The 18,311-nt window shown below is 54.7% G+C and overlaps 1 protein-coding gene across 7 annotated transcripts in view; it reads left to right on the top strand.

Annotated features, from left to right (window-relative positions):
- The window catches only part of Pcnx2 (pecanex 2), a 171,424-nt gene that overhangs the window by 25,310 nt on the left and 127,803 nt on the right, over positions 1 to 18,311 (top strand). For 6 of the 7 annotated variants that reach the window (XM_048800374.1, XM_048800377.1, XM_048800376.1 and 3 more), the window contains 4 exons: positions 7,808 to 7,952; positions 14,875 to 15,020; positions 17,689 to 17,842; positions 17,938 to 17,970. In XM_048800374.1, the coding sequence (XP_048656331.1) occupies positions 7,808 to 7,952; positions 14,875 to 15,020; positions 17,689 to 17,842; positions 17,938 to 17,970 (478 nt within the window). Of the gene's footprint in view, positions 1 to 7,807; positions 7,953 to 14,874; positions 15,021 to 17,688; positions 17,865 to 17,937; positions 17,971 to 18,311 lie in introns of all 7 variants that reach the window. The other variant, XM_048800375.1, reaches the window with a different exon arrangement.

Below are 18,311 nucleotides of genomic sequence, written 5' to 3'. Positions count from 1 at the left end.
AGCAATGTGGGTTAGAAGATAGCCGCACACCCAAAGCCTTGAGACACACGGACATGTGCAGACGGGATCAGAGGTGGGCCGTGGGTCTCCAGTATCCTTATGTCTTGAACGTGCGGCACCGAGAGCTGCCCACTAACTGCCCCACCATCCTTCCTCACAAAGTCCTCCAGTGCCTCGACGTCTCCTTTCCAGAGGGGAGATCTCAGCTTAGCCTGCCCCCTTCCCAGAGATACATAGACTTTGCTTTGCCCCGAGGCTCGGGCTTAGTGTAGGGCTTTGGGCGAGGTCAGGCTGCACAGTGCAGGGTGGGTAGCGGTGGGCCAGGCGAACGGCGCTCACTGCCCAGCTCTGTCCAGATGCATGGGACATCTGGGACCTGCTCTGTACCACACAGGAAGGACCCACCACCCCAGTCCCTTCCCTCCACTCAAGAAAGGCTCTGGGGACACCGGACCTGACACTTCTGGAGTGTGGATGCTGCTGTGGAGGAGTTCTTGCTCACCGGCCCCACAGGCCACCTGCTCTTCCTGCAGTGCTGAGGGTCTGGTCTTCAGGGTTCTGAGGAGCCCCCCGGCGCTGGCAGACATGAGGCCTAGAGACACACGGAGCCACTTCTGTGTGGAGCGGTCTTCAGGAATGCCCACCTCCACACAGCCTGGCCTCTGAAGGAGTCAGTGCCGAGGCCGGCAGCGGGACCATGAGGGTAGCGTGGTCACACAGCGCTCACCTGGTGTGGCAGAGGCAGCTGCTTCCTGTCTTACACAGGAGCATGAGCTCCAGCCCTTCACCTGGCAGCTACGGGGCTATGCCCAGTGGTTCTGGAAGGACGGTCACGAGCTGCCCTCTGTTCATGCTGTGCCTAGGAGCAGCCCTTCGGCGCTGCGAGGAGTGGGCTGCTGCTGTCCAACAGGCTCACTGTGGACATCCTGGGCTCGGACACCTCCCTAAGTCTGAGGCCTGGGAAGCTATGCCAGGCAGCGGCTGATTTCTGTGGGTCAGAAATCCTCAGAACTTTGTGGTGTGGTGAGTGTGACCTGGGTGTCTTCTAATGACTTCATGAAAGAAAAAGTGCTGGAAAAACAGGAGAAAAATGAACTAGCTGGTTCAGTTTAATGTCTTCAATTCCTGCTTGTCCCCAAGGGTGAGGGCCACCTCCTGGTCACTGTCTCCAACACTGTAGTGAAGAGTGACCCCCGCAGGGCCAGGCTAGTGGCTCAGGACCTGGGTGCATGGAGGGATGAGAGTGCCTGGGTTTTCCGGTGTTGTCTGCAGGAGTTGGAAACCCTCCTTTGCCATGAGCGTCTACTTGGTTTAATGCTGGTATTTTGAAATCTCTCAGACCACAGGTCACTTGTGTGTGGCTGGCCAGGCCCCTGTGCTGCTGTCAGCCTGCCCAGCACCCCTGCCCATCAACTTGCTCTCGGCCCTTCTTGCCAGCCCGTGCCCATGTCGAGATCCACATGGAGGCACCCAGTGCTCCCACTGCAGGGTCCTCCGGGTCTCCTTTGAAGTCCCCCTTGTCTCGCGCTCTGGCCTTCTCAGCCTTCAGACTCCAGTCACGGTTCTCCTCTTAGGCTCACTTTCCTTGCTGATTGTTCCTGGGAAAACAAAACCGTCTCTTAAGTTGCTCCTGGAAGTCTTACCCTTCTCCCCGGTAGGTTCCCACTGCTCCTCCTCGAGGTCCTGCTGGGCTGGCGTGTCCCTGTAGCCCATTCTGGGCCCTCCAGGCAGGTATTCAGCAGATGCCGCCCTGAGGATCACTGCATGATGGACAGACATGGCCCAGGCGGGGCTCTAGCTGGTGCTGAGGGGCTGCGGGGAGAGGCTGGACAGGAGTGAAGTGCCCGGAGGACCCCCACTCTTGTCCTCGATGCAGCAGAAACAGCTTGGCTTCTTTGCATAAAGACACTACCCTGTTCAAGTAGGACCCTCAGCTTCCAGCTCCTTGCCTGGAGTGGTGGGAGGCACAGCGTGACCTGTGGCCTGGTCGGCACACTGGAGTGTGGAATGTGGTCCTCTCCTCTGTGAGTGGGAAACCAAAGAACGAGTCATCTTGAGCCTCTCTGCACAGAACTCAGGCGTCCCAGGCCTGTGTCCTGTTGAGCAAGTTGGCAGCCAGGGAAACCCGGCCCCGGGACTCGACGAGCTTGACGGAAGAGGCTCAGTGTTTCAGCGCCTCTTGCCTCGGCCTGGCATGGAGTGAGCTGTAGCACTGCTGTTAAGTTTTTATTTGACATGGTTCAGTTGCTTAGCCATTTAAGCATCTGTTTTCTATCCTTTAAATAGAGGGAAACCCTCCACAATTAATTCACTGGGGTGCTTTAAAGGCTGGGAGAGGATATGCGGTACTCAAGACAGTCCCACCACGAAGGGCACTTGGTCAGTTCCAGCCGGTTGCTGCCAACTCTGGCTGGAAGTGGCCGGATGGTGGCTGAAGGTTGCTGGGACATCACCCAGTAAGAGGTCCTGGCTTCTGGCCAGGAGGAAACCTTTTTCTTGGTGCTCTCCTGGTCACTTGGTGTGGGCTGTCAGGTGGGCAACCCCAGTGTCCTCCCTGCTGGCCTGCTGAGGTCCAGCATCCTGGTGTCAGTGGCATTTTGCAGCAGGCATTTTGGTGTTGTGCCCCCAGTTCCCATGTCACTCAGTTTTGAGACCTCCTGCCACAGTAACATAAACCTTGATCTCGAACTTGGAAGTCTGCCTGGTTGGGGCTGTCTCTAAGCCATTTGGCCATGGAAGGTACTAGAAAAGCAGTCTTTTCCCTGTAATGTGACCCTAATGGCTGGGATGGCCTCCAACTAGGCCATTAAGCCCTGACCCAGTGCTGGCAAGAAACCCGCTGTTCTTCGCTGTCGCTAAGCCTGTTGCCATGAGAGTCTTAGGTCCCGACTCCCAAGTATGAATAGGGAATTGTTAGCAGTGTAGCTCTGAGTCTCCTGGGGACGTCTGGAGGAAGCCAGGAGAGGAAGCTCACTTCCCTGCCCGGCCCACTGTGCCCATGGGAAGCAGTGCTTTCCGGCTGTGCAGTAGCTGCCAGAGCTCAGGTGCCCTGAGCAGTGCTGCTTCCTCAGGAGTGGGGACAGGGACCCTCGACTGGAACCCCAGCATTTAGAACTGCTGCTTGGAAAAGCTGCTGGTGGCTGACCCAGCCCAGCGTTCCGTGTCCTTGCCAAGTGGCTCCTCTGAGTGGGCTGGAATAGTTCACTGCGGAGTGGACTTTTGCAGTTAGTGCCCAACAGTGTCTGTTCTTTGTTCAGCTGAAAGTTGGACTTGTTGTGCCTAGAAGTTCTTCAGTGCGACAGAGCAGAGCTTTCTTCTCTGAGAGATCTGTATCTCAGTGCGAGTCCAGTTCTCCTAGCGTGGTCAGCAGGCGAATGCAGATACATACACAACGCCTGTGCTCCGCAGCTGATGCAGAGACGCGGGACTCACCGTCATTTTGAGGACACGCAACTCCTACAGTGGGCATAGCAGTCTATGGGATGGGAGAATCCTCTGGAACAGATCAGTTTATAGCATCGCTATTGGGGAGTTTTGTACCAAAGATGGCACCTCAACAGAATAGTTCACAATGTATTATCTAAATTAAATTATTCCTGGCTTTTACAGTTTCTGAATCCATCTAGCACACATCAAAGTGGGTGTTATTCAGCTTATAAGTCAGGTTTGATTTCATGGCTGCCCTCAGTCTCTAGGCCCCCTGTGTACCTTCTGCTGAGGGTGGGTTGAGGCCTGGTCTTAGCCTTCGTGCTTCTCCGGTTCTCATGCTTCTCTGGTTCTCTCCCTGACCCTTATCTCAACAAAACCACCCTTACTTGCTGGGACAAACTCTGGAGTTGCCCCTGCAGTCAGGAGGGTTATGCAGTCGGCTCTGAAGACGGGAAGCCACACGTCCCCGGAATTGATTCAGAAGAGATGGTGGCTGGGTTTGAACAGGCATGAGGAGGTGGGGCCCCGCAGGGAGTAAGGTGTTCAAAACAGAGAGGAGGTGGTGTTTGGGGTGCAGTGCAGGTCCACGCAGGTGCGGCTGGAAGCGCTGGCCTCTGGTCACAGCATCCAGACCTTGAGTGTGGGCTGGTGTGGCTGTGTGGATGACAGCCTGCGTGCTGCTTCACATTGAAGGACACCTGGGGTTCTCGGTGCCCTGGTTCTCAGAGCAGAAGGCCCACCTGAAACAGGCAGCTTCTGTCCTCCCACATCCTGCTCCCTCATTTCTGAACCTTCACTCTCGATCCTTCCCCTGCCCTTATTCTGGTTTCTTAGCCATACTGGGAAGAGGTCACACTTTCTGCCAGGGCTGGGGCTGGAAGGTTCCCAGGTCCTGCCAGGGAGGAGGCCCTGCTGCAGTGCGCCTGGTGGCCACACGGGGGCAGTAGGACCCCGTGCTGCAGAGCTGCCTGCCTTCCCCATGGCGGCTGCCTGGAGACTCAGGCAGGCCCCTCTGTCCTCGCCAGGAGAGCTGCTGCCCGGTGGACAGGCGTCCCTGTGAGCATTCGCAGGCCTGGGCTGCAGCTTGAGACAGAGCTTCTGGACTCCAACCTCCTCCACGAGGGGTGGTGAACGGGTTGCGCTGACTCACCTCTAGGCCATCTCTCTGGGCACCCTATCCCCAGGAGTTATGGAAAACAAGGAGGGACAGGAGCAAGAGGGGCCTCTAGGCTAGGAGGCTGTCATTTTAAATCTGAAAACTAGCATTTCAGATTTTCCGTATCCATGGGAAAGCGGAGACGCGACCTGTGTGCTTTGCTGTTTGTGTGCTGGCCACGGCTCAGATGGGTAAACACGGGCATGTGGTGCAGTATCAATTCTAGAGCCAACTTTGTCCACATGAGAATGTACTGGCCCAGCCTCGATCAACTCTAGCCTGCAATCTCTGCTCCTCCCACAGGCTCTCCATGCACCCCCATTTCTACTGCTACGAGAGCTCACACTGGTCTCCAGAAGCTTATCTCTGCCACCACCCTGCACAGAACTAGTTTGCCAGAGACTAAGCAGAGAGCAGGTCGGTGGGGACCAGTTGCACCGCATGTCGCATATTGTACTTCAGAAACCTCCCCTGCAGGCGAGGCTACTTCCCTTCCCTCTGCAGGGTTGAGGGGGGAAGCCATCCTTGACACAGTGCCCTGCACATTGTGCTGTGAGTGCGGGAGGAAGTGTCGGCTCTAGCTGGTATCCACTGCCCTTGAATGAGAGGGGAGCAGCCCCGAGAGTCTAAGGGGTTATGTGTAAAGGACGTTGACCTGGGAGCAATTCAGTGGACTCCTGCTACCTGTCTATAGTGACTCTGATGACATCATAGTCTGCTGGGAACTGGCATGAGCAGACTGGTGCCCATTGGTCAGTGGGTTATAACCACATGAGCAGGACCCTGGAGAAGTGCACTCAACTGAGGCCAGGGATCTCCTCCGCTTGAGCAGTATGGAGCCTGCCCTCCTGGCCCCACGGGAAGCCCTGGGATGAAGACTGTGGCCCAAAGTACTCAGAGGACAGCGCTTCACCTGGGCTTCTCTGGAACACTCAACTCCTGTAGAGGTGGTTTCTTCAGAGGGGACCTAACCTGCTGTTTGAGTCTATACGATAAAGAATTAGATGCGCATCAAGGGTAAGCCCTTCTTCCTCATTCTTGCCAACAGAGATGCCTGCAGTGCACATGTCATGTGCAAAGGTCCAGAGGTAATGCTGTTCTCCAATATGAGAACAAGAAGCATCTGTCCACATGTGCTGTTGATAGCTCTCACAGCCATGTCACTGAGGAGCTGCCTGCTGCCGGAGAGCGACACGCATCCAGTCACAGCAAGCAGCAGAGCAATCGTCGACCCACAACTCTGGTCAATTTTAGAGTTCACCCACAGGACTTTGCGGAGGAAACCAAACCCTGGACCCTTAAATTGCACATTACATGGCTTCGCAAGAAACCCACATAGTAGTATTATTATCATTATTATTACTGTTGTGCAATTGGAGGTGACCTAGTGACGTGGAAGGGTGCAGCTGATGGGCACCTGCTCTTGTCCTGGCTCCTGGCAGGACGCTCTGCAGGCCTGGCCCCAGCCAGTGCTCTCTCAGGCCCTCACCCTGGGGGAGCCCGTCAGCATAGCCTGGCGCCCTGCTCTTGGCCCAGAGCAGGCAAGTGCTCCCACTGCTGCTGCCTGCCCAGCCCAGGGCAGCCAGGTTGGTCTGTGGTTTCTGCGAGGTTCTGGCCTAGTGAGGGCGGCCCCTCTGACCCTGCTGAGGAGAGGTGCCAGCACACAGAGTTGTGTGACGGTGGCGGCCCCAGGCGGTTTCTGTGCAGTGCAGCCAGCTCAGTGAGCATGGCTCTGGTCTTCTCTGGTCCCCTGCATGGCAGATGCAGCCCTCGCGGGGACACAGAGAGGCTGCAGAAGGAGCCGTTGTGTAGCTGGCGATGGGGCGGGGTGCAGGAGCCCGTGGACTCCGGCCCTACTCGCTTCCCTTTGAGGAAGGCTCCACCAAATGTGTCATGTCCATGGTACAGAGAAGCCCCTGAGTCTGTGAGCACGGCCTTGTCTGTCAGGAGCAGCACCTGTCGGTCTTAATCACACAGCACGTGGCTTGTGAGTCACAGGTGCTTCATCTCTGTGGCTTCTGGCTCAGAGGTCTGCGTAGTGCCGTTTGGACTGCAGGTAACACAAGACTTGATCCAAAACGGGTTCAGCAGTGAGGAGCCACGATAAATCAGAAAGCCAGACGCCCAAAGGTGTGGTCAGGCCAAGGCTATTGACTCAGAGGCTCCTCACTGTCATCAGGAAGCCAGTTTGTCTCTGCCTGCAGTCTTGGGCTAGTGCCTCATGGTGGCAACGTGACTGCTGTAGCTCCAGGTGTTTCTTACTCACATAGCCTCTAAAAGCCAGGAGAAAAGCAGTTCCTAACTGTTGTGACATTTTAAGAACTATAAAAATTTACCCATGAATTTCCCTATATCTAGGCGACTCCTTTTTGCTCCATGATGACTTTTTAGGATTGTATTATATTCCCAGTCCAAAGCCAAGCACTGGCCAGATGAGTGACAGAGGTGTTCATAATTGACCCCAGGTCCAGGGAAGGACGTAGTCTTGGATGGTTGAATAGAAGGGGGTTATGTTGTAGGAGTCCTGTTAGAAATGACCCCTGGATAGGCTGCCAGTATCGACTCCTAAGAGTCACGGGCATCCGGCTGGAGATCAGATGGGGGGTCTTGGTTTTGCTTTCTGAATGGAAGGGGAAATGCCAGGATTAAGACTGCTTAACGCACCCATTAACCCTGCCCATCCACCTGTTAGACACAGTACAGCGATTGAGACACGGGTCACAACTCCCTTCGTAATGCCCCCTTTTCAATGGCCAGTGGCATTTCTTGTCTGTAATTTGAACTTTTCTTGCAGTGGCATGTTGGGGTGATGCAGAAGAGTGTGGGGTACAGAGAAGCTGCAGTGGAGCCCATTGCTGCTTCTCGCTTGTTGGGGTCTGGGGACTCACCAGCCCACTGTTCATTGTATTCACAGTAGATGAGCCTAGAACCCGAAGCAATCCATACATAGCAATCTGAGCTTGTCACCTCCAGAACACCCGTGCCCACCCCCATGGCACGCTGCCCCTCTGAGCAGCCTGGATGATCTCTGCGTGTGCGGGGCTGGCCTTGTGCCCCCAGGGGGCACGCATGTGTAACTGGGGACGCTCAGCTGCTCACACTGGCTGTCAGGGCCCCTGTGCTCCTGTCGTGGGCATCCCTAGTGTCTACAAGTCTGTGTGTAATGAACAGATGCCTCTGGCTCCCGCGGGTAACCACAGCTGCTGTTCTTTCCATCCTCAGGGAGATTCAGACCATTCAGACCAGCTCCTCCAGCACCACTACTTCCGAGAGCCCAGACCCGTCCTCGGGGGACCCTGCCGTCAGCGCCCTGCAACAGCAGCTGCTCCTCATGGTGGCCCGCAGGACCCAGTCAGAGACGCCCCGGGTATGCACAGTGCGGGGTTACTGTTTGTGGGTGCTCTAGAAGCTCTGAGCCCTGGTTCCAGGGCATAGTCAGTTCCCACCGAGTCCCATGTCCCTGGTGAATTGTAGATGCATCTCTGATGCTTGGCAGTCCAGAGAATGGATGGGACAGCAGGTGACCTTCCATCAACACTAAAAGGATTGTCACCATCTCACTGGCTTTTCCAAATGCATTAGAAATTCATTTGCATTGATCTCGGTTGCTAGGATGCACAGGTCCCACAAGAACTCGTGGGCTAGTTTGCCTTTCCCCCCATGGTTTTTAAAACATCTGTGTTTTTAAAAAATGATAACCTTGTGTTATACTAAATATTCAAAAATCCCTAGGTATTTGACTTGAAGAGAGATGTTATTCTTGGGGCAGGTGATGTCAGAGGTCTAGCACCTGAAGCCTTCCCTTATTTTCCCAAGAGAAACCTCATTGACATCCGACCCTCCTGCAGCCAAGCTCCAGTGGGATCTGGAAGGCAGCTAGGCCTGTGACGGTGGCATTGCTACTATTTTCACACAGATATTGTGAAAGCCAAGCAGCTCCTTGCTCCTAAACTGATCAACACTGTAAGAGCTGTCATGACAGGCGTGGCCCAGGACTGCTGTTGTGGGTCAGTGCCAGGTTGGCACTCCCGTAACCCTTCACAGCTTTCTTCTTTATGAGAATGTATAAGAATGGTGGCATCAACCAGTGGCACAGTCACCAGGCGAGAGGGGCACAGGGTTTGTAATACCTGAAGGTATTCACCTTCCCTTGTGACTCCTCTACTTCCTGGTGAGCCTTTCGAGGGGACAGCGAGCCTCTGCAGGAGGCTCATGACTCAGTGTACCTGTGCCCTCTAGGCTCCATCTCCGAACGTGTGTGTCCCAGCCTTGTCGTGCCAGCCTCGCCTGATTGGTGTCTCTGGTCCCTTGGCCTTGCTCACCTGCACTGCGCCCTTCCCCAGCTGCTCAGCAGGCTTGCTCGGGTGCTGTGCCAGGTCCCCTTCTGTCTGGTGTCACCTGGGCTCCATGGGAACCCTTGGCAACACGGGGGGGGGGCACGGGGTCCTGTACTGGGGCATTGGCGGACCTTTTCCGGGCTCTCGTGTCCCTGTCAGCGTCGGGCTCCAGTCCTTGTCTCACCCTCTGCCCTGAGCTCTCCCAGCCCACTCCGGCACCAGGGTCCCCACCAGCCACCTTTTCAGCGGGGCTGTGTCTGCTGGGAGCTGCTCTTGCGGCCTCTGCTCTCCTCTCCCCTGGCTTCTCTTTCCACCCTCAGGCGACTCCTACCAAGGACCTGGGAAACCACCCCAGGTCCGCAAAGGAGGCCTGCAGTTCAAGTTCATCCGCACCTCCTCTGACCCAGGGGAGGGTCCACGGAGGCAGTCTCGTCCCCCTTCCACACAGTAGACCTCCACGTGTTGGCTTTACAGCGCACGGTCTGTCTCCGCAGCCACAAGCCTGATTGTAGATCTGTTGTAAGTAACACGCTGCTGTGATCCAGGGTCCCTCTGGGCGCATCTGCCTCCATGCTGGACTGCAGGTGGCGTTGCTGTTGCTGTCTGTTTTCAGCTGTCTGTCCCGGGCTCTTCCAATGCGTGCCTTCCACCTGGCTTCACCACGGACCCCTGCGCGCTGCCTCTCGAGCTGTCTTGCTGGAAGAGGTTTCACATGGCCGACGAGATGGCAGCTGCGGCCATGGGTTCGCTTGGGTCACTGGAGGAGCCGCGCTATGGCTTCAGGCCGAGTGGGGCCTCCACAGTTAAAGTGGAGGTGGTAATGCAGTGCCTGGAAGAGTGGTGTGGGCTGTGACAGGGACTTCCGTCGTTGGTAGCGATACCCACAGGGTCAGAATCCTTCCTACTTCTCTGGAACTCACCCAGGCGGGTCGTTCTGAACAGGAGGGGTTCCAGGTGGCATGGGGGTGTCTTCTATGTCCCCAGGTCTTTCACTTGCACGACATGTCCCGATGTGCGCGTCGGCGGCGCTGTTGTGGACAAGGTTGCTCTTCTCCCCCCAGAAACTTCCAACCCTAAGAAGGAACTCTCTTGAGATCCTCTCGATTTCTACAATCTGCACAATAAACATCTACTAACTGAGCGAACCAGTGATATTAAGATGATGAGAAAATTTGGATTCGAATTTGAATTTTGTACCAGAAAGTAGGCGAAGAATAATTTTTATGATTCACCAAAACATAAAGCTCTTGATTTCCTTGGTATCTAAGGCAAAAGAATTGAAATTCTAGGAATATTATTTTCCATAAAAGAAATCACATTATTTTTTCTTTCCATTACATTCAGAGATGTTTTAAAACAAAAATGTTTATTAAGGCAGCAATAAACAGCTCAGCCAATCAGAATGTTCATTAAAGCAGCAATAAACTGCTCAGCCAATCAGAATGCTCATTAAGGCTCAGCCAATCAGAATACTCCTAAGGCAGCAGTAAACAGCTCAGCCAATCAGGACCGTCAAGTTGTAGGAAAGGTGCGGACATCGTTCTCGCGAGACCCTTTCCTTGCCTGCCCAGGGCCTGGGTGCCCCAGTGAGCCCGGGTTGGGGGTCCCTCTCTCACCTCAGGAAGAACACACGTGGCCATGCGCTTGTCACCCTGACCCTCTACGTGAGGCACTGGTCCCTCTTCTCAGGGACACGCACCAGGCACCTGTGCCCTGGGGTCTCTCTTGCACTGGGCTCCAGGAGCTGTGCAGGGGAGGTGTGCTGCGGACCCCGAGCCCCTGGTGGGCAGTCACAGCTGGTCCTGTACCGGGCCCTCCTGCTGCTGAGGGCGACCTGTCAGCGCGTTGCCCTCCTATGGGTGGGCCTCCCTGTGTTACACTGGAATCAGCCCAGTCAGGAGGTGGCGGTGGGGACAGGAGAGGTTCCCAAACCTGCTTCCTGGTGGAGTTCTGCAGGCCCTCGGAGGAAGTGGCTGTGTCACCCTGAGGCCACGCCACAGCTGGCCCCCTCCTTCCTCCCCTTTGCCCTTCTGTTCAGTCCCTGTGCCTTCTCTGTGAGCCCACAGGAATGAGAGCTGGCCTCAAATCCATTCTGAAAACACAGAGAGAGCAACAAATATAATCATGGCTTGGGGGACCCAGTGGGTGCTTTCCCAAGAATTGAGACCCCCCACCTGGAAAAGGTGCCTGCACACCACTGCCGTGGCAGCACTGTTCCCATAACTGAAAGGTGCAGCCGGTGACTGAGACATGGTGTATGTGCAAATGGATATTATTCAGCCCGGAAGAGGAAGGAACTCCCAGGCTTGCTGTGACATGATGAACCTCAAGGTGCTGAGTGAAATTGGTCACAGAAGTGTTGATACAGCTGGGCTTCCTTACCCGGGGTTCCAGAGCTGTTCATCCACAGTACCACAGAGGTGGCCAAGGCTGCGGGAGAGGAGGCTGCCGAGTTGTTTGGTGAATACAGGAAGAGAAGGTTCTGGAACTCTCTTGCACCATGTGAGCAGGCAGTAGACACACTTAAAAATGGTCACAGTGATTGATTTAATTTTATATATATATATATTTTACCACAATTTAACATTCATACAGAAATAGAAGACCTGCAGGGGCTGGGGCACCCACGGAAGGCACCCACAGACGGCACCCAGGGAAGGCTGCCGTGGAAGGCACACACAGAAGGCTCCCACGGAAGGCACCTACAGAAGACTCAGGGGTGCTGTGAGTGTGACAAGTAGTGACCTCACTGCAAGGGTGACAAAGCCGGTGTCCTCTGCCAGGCTCCACACCCAGGAGCAGGAGGCAGAGCGTGGTGGGGTCCAGCAGCAGCCTTCCGTCACCTAGACTGCTGAGCACCCTGCAGTCACAGTGCCACAGAGGCACTTGGTGAAAACTCCTCCTCAGTCTACAGGTGGGCAGAGGGTGGACACCGGTCCTCAGACTCCATGAGCACACTATACCTGCAGGAAGTTTTGCAGCTTTAGCCACACCACGAGGATGGTTGAGGGTCCGGGTTGTTGAAGGATTCATTCTGAAGGGTGCTACACCTTGTGCTTCCTGGTGCCTGGTGGGGACAATGACCTGGGAAGCTACGAGCTATATGAGAAAGTGGGAATCAGAGTGGCAAGGCCAGCAGAGGGCGGGAGCAACCCTCCCCCAAACCTGGAGCCAGGAAGCTGGACAGGTGGAACAAAGCGGAGGGGGGAGCAAACACATAACTGAGGAGCAAGTCTGCAAAAGCTGCAGATGCAGAAATGAAAACACAAGGAAGGAAATAAACACACAGGACTTAACAGGAAGTCAGACCCGGGAGCAGGGCCTGGAGACTGGAGGTTAGACCTGAAGAAGGTGCTGCAAAGTGGCAGACGGAAGGAGGACCAGAGCATGTAAGGAAGAGAAGGTGGGAGTTGCCCAGGATGGTGTGGCTCGCCCAGCCCTCATCAGAGACAGAGGAGGGGAGAGGAAGTAAGAGGCGGGCAGGGACTAGGACAGCACCAGCCTCAGCCAGCAGGACGCCAGCAGCCTCCTAGTACCTAGGATGAGGAGGACCCTTCCCCCGTGGGGAATACGAGGGACCCCAGTCTTACGTGGCGTGGTCAGACAAATTCCTGGTGGACCAGCGACTTTGACGTGAAAGGCAAAACCGCACGAGTTTAATAAAGATGATGTGATCAAGGGTACCTCCACCCTCAGGGTGCAGGGATCACGAGTTAAGCCCCAGGGTGCAGACCCTCCGCACAGCCCAGGAACAGCGTGGATCATGTTGCACCTCTATCAGGAATTTCTGCTTGTCCAGAATATCATCAAGGAGTGACAACACATCTCAGTCTGGGAACGTGTTTGTGGGACATGATGAATTAAGGTCTTGACCATGCACAGATCATGTGCACACACGCATGCATACATACCAGAGGCCAGCAGGTCACTCCGGAGAGAAATGGGCCAATGATTTCATGAAGAGAAAAAGTGACCACAGATGTTCAGCTTTATTAGTAAAGAGGGAAATGCAAATTAGGATTAAAATCAAATGCTATGTTCCACTTACCTGGTTGGCAGAAATGAGAAGACCGCCTAGCACTATTAAACGTCTGTGAGGACGTGGGCCACACACCCCTGCAGACGGCTTGTGGGGATGTAGACCAGCAGGACCCCTCAGAAAGCACTTGGTGTCACTGGGCAGATGGGGCATCTTTGTGACCAGCATCCCATCCTGGCAGATGTGTGCACTTCCTGGAAAGCCACTGAGTTCCTAGCGAAGGTGGACATCTGTGTTCCCGCAATTCCATTCACAGGTGCGTATTTTTAAGAAATTATTATACTTTTGTACTAAGAGACATGTCCAAGGACATTCATAGCAGCCAAAAAGAAAATTAAAAGAAATTCAAAACCCTATGTGTTTCCGAGGAAAATGCAGAAGTAAACCATCCATACAGTAGAATATTACACAACAGTTAAAATGAACATTTCAGCTACCAAGCCCAGTTGGATCCACCTGGGAACGTGATATTGAGTGGAAAGAGAAGCAGGTAGCAAGTCATGACTTAACATCTGTGAACTTTAGCACATCAACCTGAGCAGGGTACAAGTTCTGGAAATAGGAGTGCTAAAAGAAGAGAAGGAAGGGGTGATAACTCAGAACAGCTGCTCTCTGTGGTGGGGAAGAAAGTGGTGGGGTTTGGGGAATGGACCCCAGTGAGCCTCAGTGCTATTGGTGATGTTTCTTTCCTGTTCTGGGCAATAGATGGTCAACAAATGCTTTTAACGTATGTGTTTGCTTCTATTTAATATTTAATTAGCATACTTTTAAAAGTGTGGTCACTATGATTATTTAGTGTAGAGAAACGGCCTCCGCAGGGCAGAGTCCTGTTGATGAGCAGCACAGCATGAGAGCCGCTCATGGCCTGGGGCACGAGAAAGCATCCAGGTGGCTGTCCCAGGGTGGATCCAGCAGCAGAGGAGGTGAAGTGGCCTGGTTTTGGAGCACGCGGTGGCAGAGACCAGGGTTAATACCAGATCACTCTCTAAAATGGCAGCTGTTGGCTTTCTGGGCGATTGGGCTGGTGGCACCTGCCTCTCTCCACTGGTGATGAACAGTGTGGTGGCTGCTCCGTCCGCCACACTTACTTGTGAGTGCGAGCTGTGGGCATGCCGGGCATTGGGCTTTCTGGCCACCCGCTCTGAATGCCGGGCCACGTGCTGGCAGAGGGCAGGCTTGGCATTTCCCCTGCAGGATCCTCCTCCTGTTTTCTGTGTTTCCCTGCCCACCCCTGGGCTCCACTCCATCCAGGTCCCTGTGCTCCCCACAGCAGAGTCCTGCTCTCCCTGACGGGGTGTGGTCCCCCAGAGCTGGTTTGCATCTGTCCTGAGCCTGCCATGTTCTCAGAGTCCTCCTCCCAGCCTGGCCAGGCTCTGTGGAGTCCCTCATTAAGGACTGGATAGACAAATCAAAGATGACCCCCACTTTTTAAAAAAAATTGAATTATTTCCCACAGGATTCAAGTGAATCAGGGTTGAAGCCTACAGTCTGGCTCTCAGTCCCCCTGTGGTCCAGACTTCCTGGCTTAGATTTGTTTCAGCAACTGTTTCAGGTTTTGCCACAGCGAGTTTCAGTGACCTTGACGGCATCCGTCGGCACTTCTTTGCTTGTAGTAAGATGTGGATGTTTATTTCAGCACTGCATCAGTACATGCTTTTAGAAGTTAAGTCGTTTGGGATCTTCACCTTCAGGGGGACTCATTTCAGGGAGCGGGGATGCTCTGATGGACGAGCAGCAGTTTGGGGGACATGATAGGGTGGAGCTGGGGTGTGTTGCTCAATGCATTTTGCCTACTGCTGTTCTCTCAGGGTGTCCCATTTCAGACTTTGGGCACTTGTTCTTCAGCGGTGGTGTCTGTGACAATGGCTCCCCTCTGTGAAACCTCTCTCCGTCGTTTCTTTTGGTATCTAAAGCACGTGAGTCCAGATCTGGAAAACTCGTCATGTTCTTCAGCACAAGGAAAATTTAACCGAGAGCAGTTTTACAAGTTTATCATTTTCCCCGGCAAGTGGATCAAAGTCTGGTACGACCGACTCACCTTGCTGGCGTTGCTTGATCGGTAAGCCCCCGGCATGGTGGGTAAGCCCCCCGGCATGGTGGGTGAGCCCTGGCACATGTGGTTAGCCGGAAGCCTCAGTGGGGCAGTAGCATGCACTTGCATGGTTTTAGAAGATGCTGCTTGTCAAGGCTCCCCAGAATGTTGCCACGCTGTGCCCCCTTAGCTGGGAACCCAGGCCCGAGGCCATGAGACCCGACAACTTAAAACATGGACTATAGCCATCACAGTGGAAGGAGTGAGGACTAGGGGCATAGTTTGGGTTTCAGGCTAGCTTGAGGACAGATGGTGCTTTGGTCTGCTTGTGTCATGGTCATCCTTCCTGGGACAGCTTTGGCATCACCTGCAGCACAGGGCCTTGCCTGGCTCTGTGGCCCTGGGGAGAGGAGGAGGGTGGTGCCTTGCGCTGCCCTGTGATGTGCACTAACCCCAGCACCAGCTCCTCCAAACCCTGCTCCCCCTCCTCCTGTCGCCCCTCCCTCGGGATCAGATACCGAGTGGCTGGGGCTGAGCCGGGGGTGGGGTGCGGGTTGGGGTTGGTCAGGGCTTGATGGGGAGGGCTGGGCAGGGGCTTGTGCTTTGTGCCCCCTGCTTCAGGATGCACAGAGGGCTCTCCTGTGGTCCCCAGGGCTGTGGCTGTGCCGGAGGTTGGTTCAAGAACTGACAACGCTGTTACTAACGCCATTGTGGCAAATGCTGTTCCGTGGCTCAGTGCCATCCTGTGGGTGACCGCCAGGCTGCCTTGCAGCTGCTGGACCCCCGGGGACAACTTGTTATGGGAATGTTACAGCAATGCCCTAAACTGTGTGATTGCATTGCAAAAAAACGACAGTCTTGCAAAATTACAACAGTAAATTTCCAGACCCACCAGTCAGGGAATGGAGTTCTAATGGCTTTGCCAGCAACGCTATGTCACTCAAGGGGCACATGGAAGGGGGACTGGAATGCTTAAGTAATAATCCGAGAGCGTACATTCTGTTAGATGAGGCATTCTTTTAAATATTAATTTTTTTTGTTAAAAAAGAATCATTGGGAGTTGGAGTAGCTTGTGTTAACCCTTCATATTAAAAACAAATCCAAGCTGGGTGCAGTGACCTATGCCTGTAATCCCAGTGACTCAGGAGGCTGAGGCAGGAGGATGGCAAGTTAAGGCCAGCCTCAGAAACTTAAAAAGGGCTGGGGATGTAGTTCAGGAGTAAACCACCCTCCTGTAGTTCAGGAGTCCAAAAATCCTGAATCTACATGGTGACAAAACAGCCAGCTGAAGGACGTTCTGGGAATGGAGACTCTGGAAAAGATGAGATGTGACCATCGCGGGGTGAGGCGCGAGGGAGGACAGCTGGAGTACCCAGGTCCAGGGCTCGCAGCACCATAGGGTGTGTTTGGTCATCGTTGACCTGTCAAGACCCGCAGAACGCACAGCACCAAGAATGAATCCTGGTGGGAACTGACTTGGGGCCAGTGTGCACTTTAGGGTCTTTGGTCCAGGTGCACGTCCCACTCCGGAGGGAGTGTGGCTGGGCAGTGGTATGTGCCTGCGGTGGGGGGCAACGCTGTCCTCTCTCCTCAATTGTGTAGTGAAGTTAAACTATCTCTAAAAACAAAGCCTATTCATTTAAAAATGCCCGTGACTGTTCATACCCCAGCACAAAGCAGCCACGGTCCCTGCCTGAAGAGATCAGCTCAGTGCAGAAACCTGCATGCATGTGACCAACCTGCTGGTAACACGCACACGCTGCATCCTGTGACCAGCCCTCTGGACCCCAGCTCCTACCCCCAGACCTCCTGGTGGCCTCCAGTCTCCACTTCAGCCACCACATCCTCCCGTTGAGGTCGGCCTCCTCTGAGGCCACGACCCTGCCTCTGTTCACCTTTGCCCCTGCTCTTTCCCCTGCAGTCATCCCCACCATTTCACACCCTGGGACCCCTGGGCTCCCTTCTGTCCGGCAGCTCCTCTGTCCTCTGCCCTCCCCAGCCACCCAGTTCCATGAGCCAGCGCTGCTGCCCCTGTGTACCAAGGTCTCAACCTCCTTTCCCTGTCCCTTTGTGACACCACAGTTTGGATAAGCCCCTCTCCACCCTCCCCCTCATGTGGGACGTCTCACTGAGGATAGTCACCTAGTAGACAGTGAGGCCACTGCTGGCCCCCTGTACTGCAGGAGGCCCTGAGTCCCCTCAGCTCTCTGGCCAGAGCTCTTCTGGCTCCTGAAATAGGGCATCAAACTCTGGTTTCAGAGATGGTGTCCGAGAACGAGTTCCCATGCCACCCAGGGGTCAGTGGCCCCCCTCTCACTCCAGGGCGGGGCTGGGGGCAAAGCTCTGGCTTCCCATGGCTGGACGCAACCTCTGACTGCCCCTCCCCAGACAGCCCAGCACTGAGGCTAAGGAGACCCCGAGGGATGGTATTTCATTTATTCCAAAAACAGATTCCTGGGGCCAAAAATAAGAATTTTGTTTAAATAGTACAGGAATAAAGAGAGAAGAAAAGGCCTTCAAACCTCAGCCGAATCAGGCTGGCTTAAGCTGGCTGCCCCTGCTGCTGCTGTGGGCCTCTGCTCCTGGGTGCAGCCCAACTCCCCTCCCCTGCCGCCAAAGGCCTCTGAGGCGCAGCTGGGAACCTGCTCGTGGGTGCAGCCCAGCTCCCCTCCCTGTGTGTTGTGTGTTTTCATAGCACTGAAGATGTCAAGGAGAATCTGCTGTCCATCCTGCTCAGCACCCTGGTGTCCCTCCTGGGATTCCTGACGCTGAACCGTGGCTTCTGCAGAGACCTGTGGGTGCTTCTCTTCTGCCTGGTCATGGCCAGCTGCCAGTACTCCCTGCTCAAGGCAAGGCCCGTCCTTCTTGCTGGTGAGTGTGCTCTCCCTGGCGTGGCCTGGGAACGCCAAGGTGAGGTGACGCTGGCATTTGATCTGTGTTTCAGAGCGTGCAGCCTGACCCTGCCTCACCAATCCACGTAAGTTTCCAAATGCAGGCAAGTAACTTGTCTTGTCTGCTTGCGTTGAAGACAGACAAGTCTCCTGAGTCTATAAAAAGGCAAAATCCACAACTATGCTGCATCTCAAATGCTTAAGTAGAAATAGTAGATGGAGACACGAAGCATGCTGGCCGAGCTCCGGCCTGCTCTGAGCGCATGGTGTGCTGGCCGAGGGGACGTCTGGGCACAGGGCAGAGCCTTGTGGAGGTTCCTTTCTAATCCCCAGGGCCCTTGTCAACCTGAGGAGAGGTCACAGAAAACTGTCACCGTGCCTGCCCTCACTGCCCATCTGCTACTTGGTGCTGAGCAAGGTGCTGGTC

The sequence above is a fragment of the Marmota marmota genome, unplaced genomic scaffold (genome assembly GCF_001458135.2).
Source record: "Marmota marmota marmota unplaced genomic scaffold, marMar, whole genome shotgun sequence".
In the NCBI taxonomy this organism is placed as follows: domain Eukaryota; kingdom Metazoa; phylum Chordata; class Mammalia; order Rodentia; family Sciuridae; genus Marmota; species Marmota marmota.
Note: the sequence above shows the minus strand (reverse complement) of the source record. Positions and strands in the feature narration are given on the sequence as shown.